General features: G+C 41.5%; 1 protein-coding gene and 1 pseudogene across 2 annotated transcripts; one reads left to right on the forward strand and one right to left on the reverse strand.

Moving 5' to 3' along the window:
- The first annotated feature begins 539 nt into the window (after positions 1-539).
- LOC123062100 (DNA polymerase eta) lies at positions 540-5948 on the forward strand. Of its 2 annotated transcripts, none has more exons than XM_044485441.1 (14): positions 540-805; positions 888-1008; positions 1082-1193; positions 1301-1468; positions 1551-1715; positions 1926-2029; positions 2172-2291; positions 2495-2618; positions 3244-3357; positions 3417-3608; positions 4226-4325; positions 4410-4552; positions 5332-5422; positions 5524-5948. In XM_044485441.1, the coding sequence occupies exons 1-14, from the start codon at positions 730-732 to the stop codon at positions 5775-5777; spliced, it is 1884 nt and encodes a 627-aa protein (XP_044341376.1). In that variant the 5' UTR covers positions 540-729; the 3' UTR covers positions 5778-5948. The 2 variants fall into 2 exon arrangements, with proteins under 2 accessions (XP_044341376.1, XP_044341377.1); XM_044485442.1 differs by having other exon boundaries at positions 5310-5422; positions 5524-5816.
- A 300-nt stretch (positions 5949-6248) lies between these two features.
- LOC123062101 (bifunctional riboflavin kinase/FMN phosphatase-like) lies at positions 6249-11296 on the reverse strand (annotated as a pseudogene).
- Positions 11297-11503: the final 207 nt, after the last annotated feature.

Genomic DNA, 11503 nt, shown 5'->3' on the forward strand with positions numbered 1-11503 from the left:
AATTTGTTTTGTGAAACCTTGCTTTCAGAGGGTTTCGTGTCCCCAGCTTGTATGTTTGGATTGGTGCTAGGGTCTGGTCCAGTGTAGTTTGGCCCCCTGCGTGGTGGCTGTCCCGTCTTTGTTGTTTCTGAACTTATTAGTAGTATGCCTGAACTTAGTTTTTTTCTTTTTTCGTTGAACTGAACTGGATCTGCTATGCTTGGTTTGGTTTCTCTTAATGAAATCGGAGGTAACCCTCTTCTGCTAAAAGAAAATGTACATATCATTCGAAGAACACCTGCAGTTAAATTGCCAGATAGCCAGTGAAAAAAGGCTAGATAGATCGTAGAACAAGTTGCAGCACAACTGAAAAAGGCTGAAATACCGGCGCCCCATATCTCAAGGAAAACGCACTGTAATCTGCAGCGCGAAACAGTTTGGAAGATGCATTTCAGTAAGCAAGTAGTGCTGATTGACTCGTGGCACGGAGAGGGAGAAGAGAAGAGAAGAACAGTGAAGCGTAGGGGAATGGGACGGGACTAGAGAAGGGGGAAGGCGTGGGCGCGTGGCCGCGTGAGGATGGGGTGTTGCGAACGGGACGAGCTCGCCTATTAGCCGTCCAACTGGGCAGACGGACGGCTGCGATCGCGCGCGGGCGAAACCGAAACATAAAAAAAAGAAAAAAAAAGAGAAAGGGGAGCGAAAGCAAGGGCAGAGTCGGCGGGAGGCGGCGGCGGGGAAAGGGGAGCGATGCCGGTGGCGAGGCCGGAGCCGCAGGAGCCGCGGGTGATCGCCCACCTCGACCTCGACTGCTTCTACGTGCAAGGTCACCGCCCTCTTCGCCCCCTCCCCCCTCTCTCGCAGCGTCTCTGAACCGAGAGGGTAACAAGGCGTTTGCTCACCTGCAGTCGAGCAGCGGAGGAACCCGGCGCTCAGGGGGCAGCCCACCGCCGTGGTGCAGTACAACGACTGGAAAGGCGGCGGCCTGATTGCGGTGAGCTACGAGGCCCGCAAGTTCGGCGTGAAGAGGTGAGGGCTGATTTTTACTTGCTTGGTCCGGAGTTCCTGGCAGATATCTGTGATGCTTTATTGATTGATTCAGGTCCATGCGTGGGGATGAGGCCAAGAATGTCTGCCCAGGTATAAACCTGGTCCAGGTCCCCGTGTCTCGTGACAAGGCCGACCTCAATGTGTACCGAAATGCCGGCTCCGAGGTAGTATGTTGCTGCAACAATATGAGTGTCCATCACTCATAATTTACTGCATTGAACAACTAAAGACTGTTCCATGGCATTGACGGTTTTGTGTCCAATCCTTTCAGGTAGTAGCGATTCTTTCGACCAAGGGGAAGTGTGAGCGAGCATCCATTGACGAAGTCTATCTCGACCTTACTGATGCTGCCAAGGAAATGCACTTGGAATCTCCTCCGGAGTCGTCAGAGTCTATTTTTGAGGAGGCCACAAAGTCAAATATCCTGGACCTTCCTTCTGTAAGAATTTTTCCGCAAATTGGTTGGGGTGGTTCTTACATTTGATGTGAGTGTGACCGTAGACCTTGATATGTATGTTCAGGATGTCGGTGACAGGGAGGAGAATGTGAAGGCATGGCTTTGCCGAGCAGATGCCAACTACCAGGATAAGTTGCTGGCATGTGGAGCTATACTTGTTGCACAGTTACGAGTAAAAGTTCTGGAGGAAACCCAATTCACGTGTTCTGCTGGCATTGCTCACAATAAGGTTTATAACGAGTCATATAGTGAGTAGATGAAGTATGCTTTTGCATGATTTGTTTCTTCTCATTCTACAGATTTAAGTATAAATAGTCCATATGTATTATTTAAGCTGCTCTCTAAACTTAGGAAATCAAGTCGGCTTCCTCATAGTGCTTCTCTTGATACTTTCCTTTTCCTGTTGCAGTTTCCACTCAAATGTTGTTATATTGTGCAGATGTTAGCTAAACTTGTTAGCGGGATGCACAAACCTGCTCAACAAACAGTTGTTCCATCTTCATCGGTTCAAGACTTTCTAGCATCATTGCCTGTGAAGAAGATGTAATGAGCTACATGACAACTCCACATTTATTGCTTTCTTGTTTTTTGTTGGACAAAGTTTTTAAAACCTTGTATTACTCTCTAGTCCTTACATTCCAGAACTGTCTGATACTGAATTACAAAAAACGTCCATGTTATGCAGGAAACAACTTGGGGGTAAGCTTGGGAGTTCCTTGCAGGATGATCTGGGGGTTGAGACAGTTGGAGATCTTCTAGGTTTTACAGAAGAGAAATTACAAGAGTACTATGGTGTAAATACAGGGTAAATTGTTGCATATTGCTTGGTTTTATTTCAGGTGCCTGATGTTTGGGATACCACGTAAAAGATTTGGACTTGCTAATCTTTTTTTTTACATTTTGTGTGCAACTTAATTTCCGTGGTACTATGCTTGCAGATTATAAGTATAGAAATCATGTATAGTTGTTGGTAAAAACTCATCTTATAAGCACCCAATTTTTGCACAGAACATGGTTATGGAAGACTGCAAGAGGTATTAGCGGAGAAGAAGTTGAGGACCGTCTTCTACCAAAGAGTCATGTTTGTGGAAAAACATTTCCTGGCCCAAAAGCATTAAAGAATAATTCTTCTGTAAGCATGCTTGCTGTCTGTTGTGTTCTTTCGTTCTCTAACAGCCTTTTCTACTTTAGAGCTGCTTATGAAAACTAAGAAAGATTATCAAGCAACTCCCCTGAGAACTATATGGATGTGCACAGCTGATAGAAACCTAAAACATTAGTTGCTTAGTGATACACATCTCATAATTCCAATGATCACCTGATGCAAGAAGAGTGTCTTTTCATTTAGTGACACAGCTTACTGGTATTATGCAGTGGTTGCACACCCCCTTGGTTGTTGCTGTAAAATATTTTATTAAACATAAAGAGCCTAGGAAGATTGGTATCAACATGCCTTGTGCCGGTTTGATTAGTGGCATGTTGTACATTTTGAGTTATGTTGGAAATTTATCCCACCAAATACATTTTGAGTTATGTTGGAACTTTATCCATACAATACAAATTGATTTTATAAGATACTTGTATCCCACCAAAGTTAAAATAGGTTACTGGCTTATTGCATTGTCAAGGAGTCAAATCCCACACACGAGGATGTCTCAAAATATGTTATTTCTGATTCTGTGTATGAATGTAGGGAGTTTTGTTTTAGCTACTTTGAATCTGGCGCATTAATTCACAATCAATTTCATACATTTTAGGTTAAGAGCTGGCTGGATAAACTTTGTGAAGAATTGAGCGAGCGGATTCAGTCTGACTTGAGCTGCAACAAGAGAGTCGCTCAAACATTAACTCTCCATGCTAGGGCATCTAAGGTACTTTGTGTAATTTACTCATGCCTTTTAGTTTCAGCTTACTAATGGTGACTATGTAGGAAAACGAGGGTAATTCAATGAAGAAATTCCCATCCAAATCTTGCCCATTACGCTATGGGACTGGCAAAATTCAAGAAGATGCAATGAAGCTATTCGAATCTGGGCTTCATGATTTTTGGGGTTCTCGGAATGCTGGATGGAGTATTACATCTCTTTCTGTTACAGCAAGCAAAATATTTGACATACCAAGTGTATGTTTATGATAACTTTCTCGGTATTCAATAGTTTCGTGTGTTTAAAAACCATCCCCTCTGTATTAACAAGTAGGATGACAATATGATCATGTTGTTACCTTGATAAGACGTACTCCGTATTAGCTATTTCATTATATTTGGTCAAACCAAATACGTTTTGACATCACATTAGTTGTTGCCTGCTCCTGACAACAAGTTTGACATGATTTTCTGATGTAAACCTCTGTTATTTGAAAGAAGTTCATCCGTATTTTGACATGTAGTGTGGAATACTTTTATCAGTTTATGTACTCCCTCTGATAGCCTACCCCAACTTGTTTGGGACTAAAGGCTTTGTTGTTGTTGTATGTACTCCCTCTGATCCAAATTAATTGATGGAGCTCTAGTACAACTTTAGTATAAAGTTGTAGTAGAACTTCAGTATAAAGCTGTAGTACAACTTTAGTATAAAGTTGTAGTACAACTTTAGTATAAAGTTGTACTAGAGCTGCGTCAATTAATTTGGATCGGAGGGAGTAATTTATAACTATATGTAGTGTGCAGGTTTGACTGAATAAGATTATACATCATTGTTTTTCTATCCTTTTTACCTTTTTATTTTTTAATTACTTTAGGGAACAAACTCAATCTTGAAATATATCAAAGGCCGAAGTTCCGATGCATCTTCAGCCATCCTTGATTCTTCCTCTACACCTGAGTCAACACCATCTGTTGGTAATGTTACTCAGTTCAATATTGCAGACCGTGTGTAATTTCCGTTTGCCCTTACTGTACTGAACTGTGAACATGCTTTTCTAGATAACAAGTTATATATGACTCCAGTTCATGAGGAACGGTGTGAATCATCATCTATGAAGGAAGACTGTGACAATAGTAATTCTGCCAAACAATGTAGCTCAATTGAAGGAAAAGGTCTTCCGAAGAAATTACCGAAAGTTCAGGTAAGTTGTTTCTTTCCTCTTCAGGGGTCACCAAACTGACTCCTCGTGGGTTGTTAATTTCTGTTCTGTTAACAGGTAATGCGCCTTTGAGAAAACCTATCCCTCAAAGGCGAAGTTTGGTCTCACCAACTAACCTAGTACATCAGCACTTGATTATTTGGGTTTTATTTGTTTGATAGAAATGAGGTTACCATTTAGCATTGGTATTCTTTGAAAGAAAAGGTAGAGCATGTAATGCTTCGTATAGATGCTGGAAAATTGAGAAAACCGAACTCAGTAGTTAGTAAGTTATGATGTTTTATCCAAATAGTAGAAATGGATCTCAGGATTTTGAGTTTGATTTCAGATCCTCATCTCATTCACCTTTCTTACTAGCAGTATTAGAAGTTTAGAACTTAAAGTTAATTCTTACATCTTAGCTTTTCTTTGTCCAACCACTCATGTGACCATTGGCATCTTTCTAGTTCGTCTGGGACCTTCGGCATCTTGCTAGTTACTCCGTTTCCACTAGAAGCACAGTATAGTATCCGCCACTTCTCCGTTCCACCATAATTCTTAACCAGCCATCACCCTAACGCAGTAACACTCACCTGCAACCCTAGGCGGTGATTGGCATGCTGAGCTAATTCTCAAGTCGGGTGAGAAACTCATCTTTATAGGCCACAGGAGGTTTACTTTCAGTGTCCATGCCAGGTTTTGTAATTTATTGTAGTTCAGTGACATACTTGTGTCTTATCTAATCTGAGCACTCATCCAGATGTTTCATAACAATCATTCAGGGAGCTGGCTCTATTTTGAAGTTTCTTTCACAAAGTCAACCTGGCCAGCACGAGAAAAGAAACTTTGACGGCTTAATTTGTAGCCATCAAGGTTCGGTAGGCTGTTTTCTATGCTTGCAGATATCGATCGATTGCATATTGTAAACAATGTGAAAAAATTATTCTTTGGTTGCCAAATATTCATCATCGTAGGCCCAGAGAGTTCTTCAGGAGCAAGCGAGGCTGAACAACATGGTAGAGACAATATTAACACGGCCGTCGTGCACTCTTCTGGTTCCGGTGACACATGGATGCTCAATGTTGAAGACATTGATCCGGCCGTAGTAGGGGAACTGCCGCTGGAGATTCAAAGAGAAATACAGGGTTGGATCCGTCCTTTGAAACAGGCAACCCCAAAGAAGCGCGGTTCCACCATCTCTTCTTACTTTTCACCGGCAAGAAGGTGATCGCTCCGAATAGCTGGATTATACCATGCTAATTCTAACACGCTGCTGACTGTTCTCATGATTGTCCGCATGTAAACTGTAGGAAACTCATCTAACCAACTCTAATAGATGTGTTGATGGTTGTGAATAGTACTTTTATTCCTGGAGTACCCTGAGGGTCACAAATTTGCATCCCTATGCAATCACACGTTTGCGTCTCCGGCACAAACGCAAAATTAATGCCTTCCATTTTTTTATTGCATCTTTTACATATTTTTTACATCTTTTACAAACACATACACATGGTGATAAATAATTAAATATACAAACTTTTTTACATCTTTTTATTGCATAGCTATAGCAACTCCGTGTTTTTAGAAGACTTAGAGATGTAGCTTCTAACTCGCAGCTGATCGTGTACATTTTAGATTATCTAATCACATCCAGTAAACACATTACACCGCCCACTGCGTTAAGAATGAATGGGGCAAATCATTCAAATGGTTCCTTCCCAGGCGCACTGAAGAGCGTGAGCTCCTGTAGTTCTGAGAAAGCTGGGAGGTCCAGTGCATCCCTCGCGATGCTTTGGTCTTCCTCAGTAATGCTTAGTGCTTGAGATGTAGTACTTCCCTGCAACAAATGTTTAAGTTAGCGACTACCATATGTTGACTTCTGTAGAAAAATTTAGCCCGTGGTGAGCTGTAGCTTAATATGCTCTGCATTGCATGCCATGTAGGGTCCATATAGACTATACAGTACTTGGGTCGTAGGGAGTAGCAAATAGACAAATTGTAAATGGCTAAATTACCGTGCTTTGGAGCTCCCGGATGTAACCAACTAACAGTAGCTCAAGTGGCTCCCCTGATTTGGCATTGCAGCAGGGATCAAGAAAACATATGTGCTGAAAAAAAAACACAAGTTTTAAGAACGGAAAAGAAAGGACACAATTCCAAAGCATGAAAGCAAATCACCCAACAAAATATCATGCTAACCTACACACAACTGACCTCCCATACAAAAACAGCCCTTTAAATTTATACCTTAACAATGCTCATACATAAAGGTAATCGAAAATTAAATAAAAGTACAGACCATCACTCTTCCAACAGCCGGGGGCGAAATGTCCCACCCAATGCTGACAACCACCTTAGATACTCCATGTGGTTCTAACTTGGCCCGACCAAAAACAATTCCCGATAATTGGCCAGGAACAGAGTCGTAGGTATGTTCACCTGTTTGCAGTGATCAGCAACTAACAACAATGAGCACTTATCAGCATTTCAGAAAGAAAGATGACTAACTTGCGACTCTTATCATGGAGTATTGGGTACCACAATGCATGGTGCCTATGTACTCCGGATGGTAACAATTACTACCATGATCGTAACATGCTTAATAGATTGTCTAGTAATAGTTACCTTTATGAGACAACATGAGAATGCATTACATACAAGATGGTAACTAGTGCATTGTCGCGTGGTAGCAAAATAATCTGGATTTTTTTTTATCGAAACGTATCAAAGTGAGATTAGTTTCAAAGGCCACTTCGGTATGAAGCTAGCGGTGAAAATGGATTGTGAATGAAAATAATCTCTGTATTAAAGTGGGAGGAAGGTCTCGGACCTGCTACTATCATATGAATATTGTTTGAGATCACATTTCCTATGTGAGCATTTGAGTACAATGGATCCATGGGCAATGCACCTTGAATGCCTGCAACATAAGTACCACATATCAAACTTAAATAAAAAAGTATAAAATGAAATAACTGTTAATGGAGAAATCGAGAAAGTTACGATCGTCAAATGGAGGAAGACCCCATAGTTCAGGATGGAAGTCCAGCAGTGAACAGAGGACACGATCGGCAATTGAGTAATGTTGCCTTTCAGTTTGGAGTGACGGAACAGCGACTACCTTTGCCCCAGAAGCCTTGGCACCCCGGACTCCAACACTAATAAAAATTGCCAACAAAATAGAAAGTAAACATTTTTCTGGAAGCAGAAATTAAACTGAATGCCGAAGATGTCCTTTTTAATGCACGAATGCTTGCCGTTCTATTTCTGAATTTGAGAACAGTTATAAGGATTTAGCCCCATTTTCCGTTATAGGAGAATGCATATGCCGTAGAAGATAGGCAAGTACAATGTGTTCCATTCAAATGAAAGCAACTTGAAATTTTCTAAGTTTACATAATCACTTCATGACAATGACAAAACTGTTTGTTGTTGTGTATGCTAAACTTTGTTCTGTTCCTTAGTGAAGGACCACATGTTCCCAGGGGCTTCTTGTTAGAGAAATGTCTCTCAGTAATATCTAATATCTATGTTTTGTTCTGTTGTATTATTATTCATTCATTCTATATTTTATTTTGTCTTCTCTTTTTGTGTGTGTATGGAACAACAAACTTACAGAGAATCTTCTATGACCAAGCATGATGATGGATTTACACCGAGTCTGTTTGCAGCTTCCAGATATCTAGAAACAAAGAGATATAGGATATTATATGATCAATAATATTGAATGTGTTTGTACTGTGTTTTTAAATAAAACAATATTGAGTTGATCATCAGGTTGTCGGCCAAATTGATGCCAAATAATAATAACAATAATGTGAAGTAATACATAAAGCAATACTACAAGTAAACTGCTGATGTTATATCCTAGAACACAAAAGGTAGATTTGCTCTAGATATGTCAAGCGTGAGTTCTTCAGTACTTGTGTATGATTTCGGTTGTTAATTTAGTGGAAGCTTCAATGCGCTCCTCCAAAATAACGGTGGATTAGAAAGAACAAACACAGGATTACGATGTCATGCCTATTCTAATCTTAAACAATTTTATTTACACCAAAAACTGTTTGATTGGACCAGAAAACAGATGATTCTTTTAAGTGAATGAAATCTTCTGTGAATATTAGTGCACACAAATATTTGGAAAAGGATTCTATAACATTCAATCGTACTAATAATACATACAAAAATGTAACTATAAGAATTCTAATCCTGCAGATATCTTTCTAATCAAACGGGCCTTAGGATTTTAAAGTCGTGTGAGAAAATGATACTCCAGTCTTTCTATTGTAAGTTCTGAAAAAACGTTCATACATGTCAGGGCAAGGTTTTCCACGAGGAACCTGATCAACACCAAGAACCACGGAAAAACAGTCTTGCAGTTCTGCAAAATAAGGGATTTTCATTAGATGATCATCACATACAAAAACTTGCACTAAATTATTGCTTGAATATTCTTTTATGTCTATAAACTATGTCTTTCGGGACTACCGATGATTACTTGAGTCACAATAGAGTCCCCTTCCAAGACAATTTATTCTGAAAAAAAACCCATCACCCACAAAATTCCACGCGCCTCATGGTTTTTGACAACCGCAAGAAAAACAGCCCCTACGGATTGCTTGCCCCTACCGACGGAATAAAGCTAATATAGATCAAAATTCTGTTGGGATCATGCCCCAACCTTGTCAGTGCTTAGGCTTGGGGCCACCACTCTTGAAGAGCTTGGTGATTGCGCTGAACCAACCACCTTGCACACCAAGTGACCATTGACATCCCCAACTAGATTTGCAAACCCTTCTGGCACGCCTCCGCAAACCAACAGAATATCGATGGCAAGAGAAAGTCACTAGAATAATAATATTCAAATTGCCGCCACCATCTAGAGGAGAAGCACATGGCGAAAACGAACTCCTAACAGGCTGCCCAATAGATCTGGTTGCTCAAATTGATGGGACCAGCCCCTCATAGGCCCATCGGCAATGATGGGCGAACATGGTCGGGGCCTGGAGGAGGATGGATGCAGGGACTTATTCCATCGACATGATGCTGCCACCACCTCAAAATCGTCGCTACGACATGAGAACCAAGACAAACACGAAATGGAACTGCACATTGAACAAAGAGCCGGGTTCCCCTCCACATCCCCACTCCTAGATGATGATTGGAGGCAGATGAGAATGATGACGTTGTTAGATGAGAGGAGGAAACCTTCACAAGTATATTTTTTCGAATGAGCGCTTGTTTTGTACCAATGACATTTTCCTCTCTTGGTCCATCATGCACTATATCTCTCCATATGTGAGCATCCGTGTATTTAATGTGTTTAAAGAAACTATAGCTCACCATCTCTTGTTGTGTATCCTACCCTATCACTTTCTCCCCCATGTCATTCACACCTCCGAGTTTGCAAAAAAGAAAGAGCTCATGTCCCTGCTCTAGCTCCCTAAGGGGTGCCGAAAATCTAGAGAAACATGAATAAACATGCTAGAATGCAAGATAAAGTATTTAATTGGAAAATGGGAGTAATTTTCGGCTTGGTAATCACTGGCATGAACATCTAAGGAGAAAAAAAAAGGATTTTCTCCCTTCTTTTATGAAAATATATACAACATGACTCCCCACTAACGTTTCCTCGTAAAAAAAAACTCATAGCTTCTTCCAAAAAATCTATATTTAATATATATTGAAGATTTTTATTTTTCTTTGGTCGTGCCAACTTATCTAATGCACATGGTACTCCATATTGCTATGATAAAAAAAGCTTCGGTCAAGATGAGGTTTTTTTGCTTCAACACAACATTTTGATTTGATTTTACTTCAACATGGTGTTTGATGTTTTGCCTCATTGTATGTGCCTTGTGCTTCAACTTTGTGTACCATTGGAACATTTATAAGTTTATGGAGAGCTCTATTGTTCTCTAGTCTTTGTATCAAATCGATGCACATGTTCACTTTCACACCATTCGGACATTTGGCTCACGTTTGAATTTCGACGACTGGTCATTGGTAGGCTAAGTACAATGCCGAACCCCCATAGTTTTTGGGTGTGCGCGCATGGGGAACCAAACCCGATATCAACTCCACTGGTCATCCTCTTCTTTAGAAAGAGTATCTACTCCTACATCACAAACCTTCTAGTTTCAGAATTTTTTGACCGATAATTCTCATCTCGGAGTTGGAAGCAAGTGCCAGCGGTACTCCATTCTTGTGAAGATGCTTGAGAAGTCTTCTGACCCCTGGAAGTGGTTTTGCCTTCTGCCAGCTGGACAACAGTAGAACCAAGCCAAGTGGTTTAAGCCTCTGGGTTAGTTGTGAGGAACATACGAGCAAACAAAAAAAAACGAGTTGGGATGAACATGACATTGCAGATTTGATCAGCGTGCCAAAGTGACGCGAACCTTTTGAGATTCAAGGGGAATATTGCCTCTGAGTATTCTTCGAGAGTGAGCGGCAGCCCGTAATCTGCGATGATCCCAGCCGCGTACTCGCTGTGACTCTGCCCCAGCCTCCCCTCCTCCTTCTCCGCGTCTGCTGACTTCCCATATGTCGCCAGGAAATCGTTCAAGACGCCCCTTGTTACACTCTCTGCATCAACACACACGCACACACCACAGTTTACAAGCTCCATTTTGGAAATTACTCCAGTGTTCTCTTCCGGAAGGAGATTAAATGGATGTGTGTACCAGTGTCCAGGAGGGTGTCGTCCAGATCAAAGATCACGGCCGATACGTGATGCTTTGTTGCCATGGACGAAGTACCGGAGAGACGACAGGGCGAGGCACTACTGCGACGACGGGCCGGCTGTGGTTTAAGGGTGGGAGGAGAAAGCAGAAGAGGGGTTTGGGAGCAGAGTAGTGATGGCAATCGGGGGTGATGGGGCGGGGTAACGGTTCCCTGCCAGTTTTTTTCAGGCCGAAGGGCTGTTCGGCCATGCCCGTCGCCGGAGGGCAGCCG

Source organism: Triticum aestivum, chromosome 3A, assembly GCF_018294505.1.
Source record: "Triticum aestivum cultivar Chinese Spring chromosome 3A, IWGSC CS RefSeq v2.1, whole genome shotgun sequence".
In the NCBI taxonomy this organism is placed as follows: domain Eukaryota; kingdom Viridiplantae; phylum Streptophyta; class Magnoliopsida; order Poales; family Poaceae; genus Triticum; species Triticum aestivum.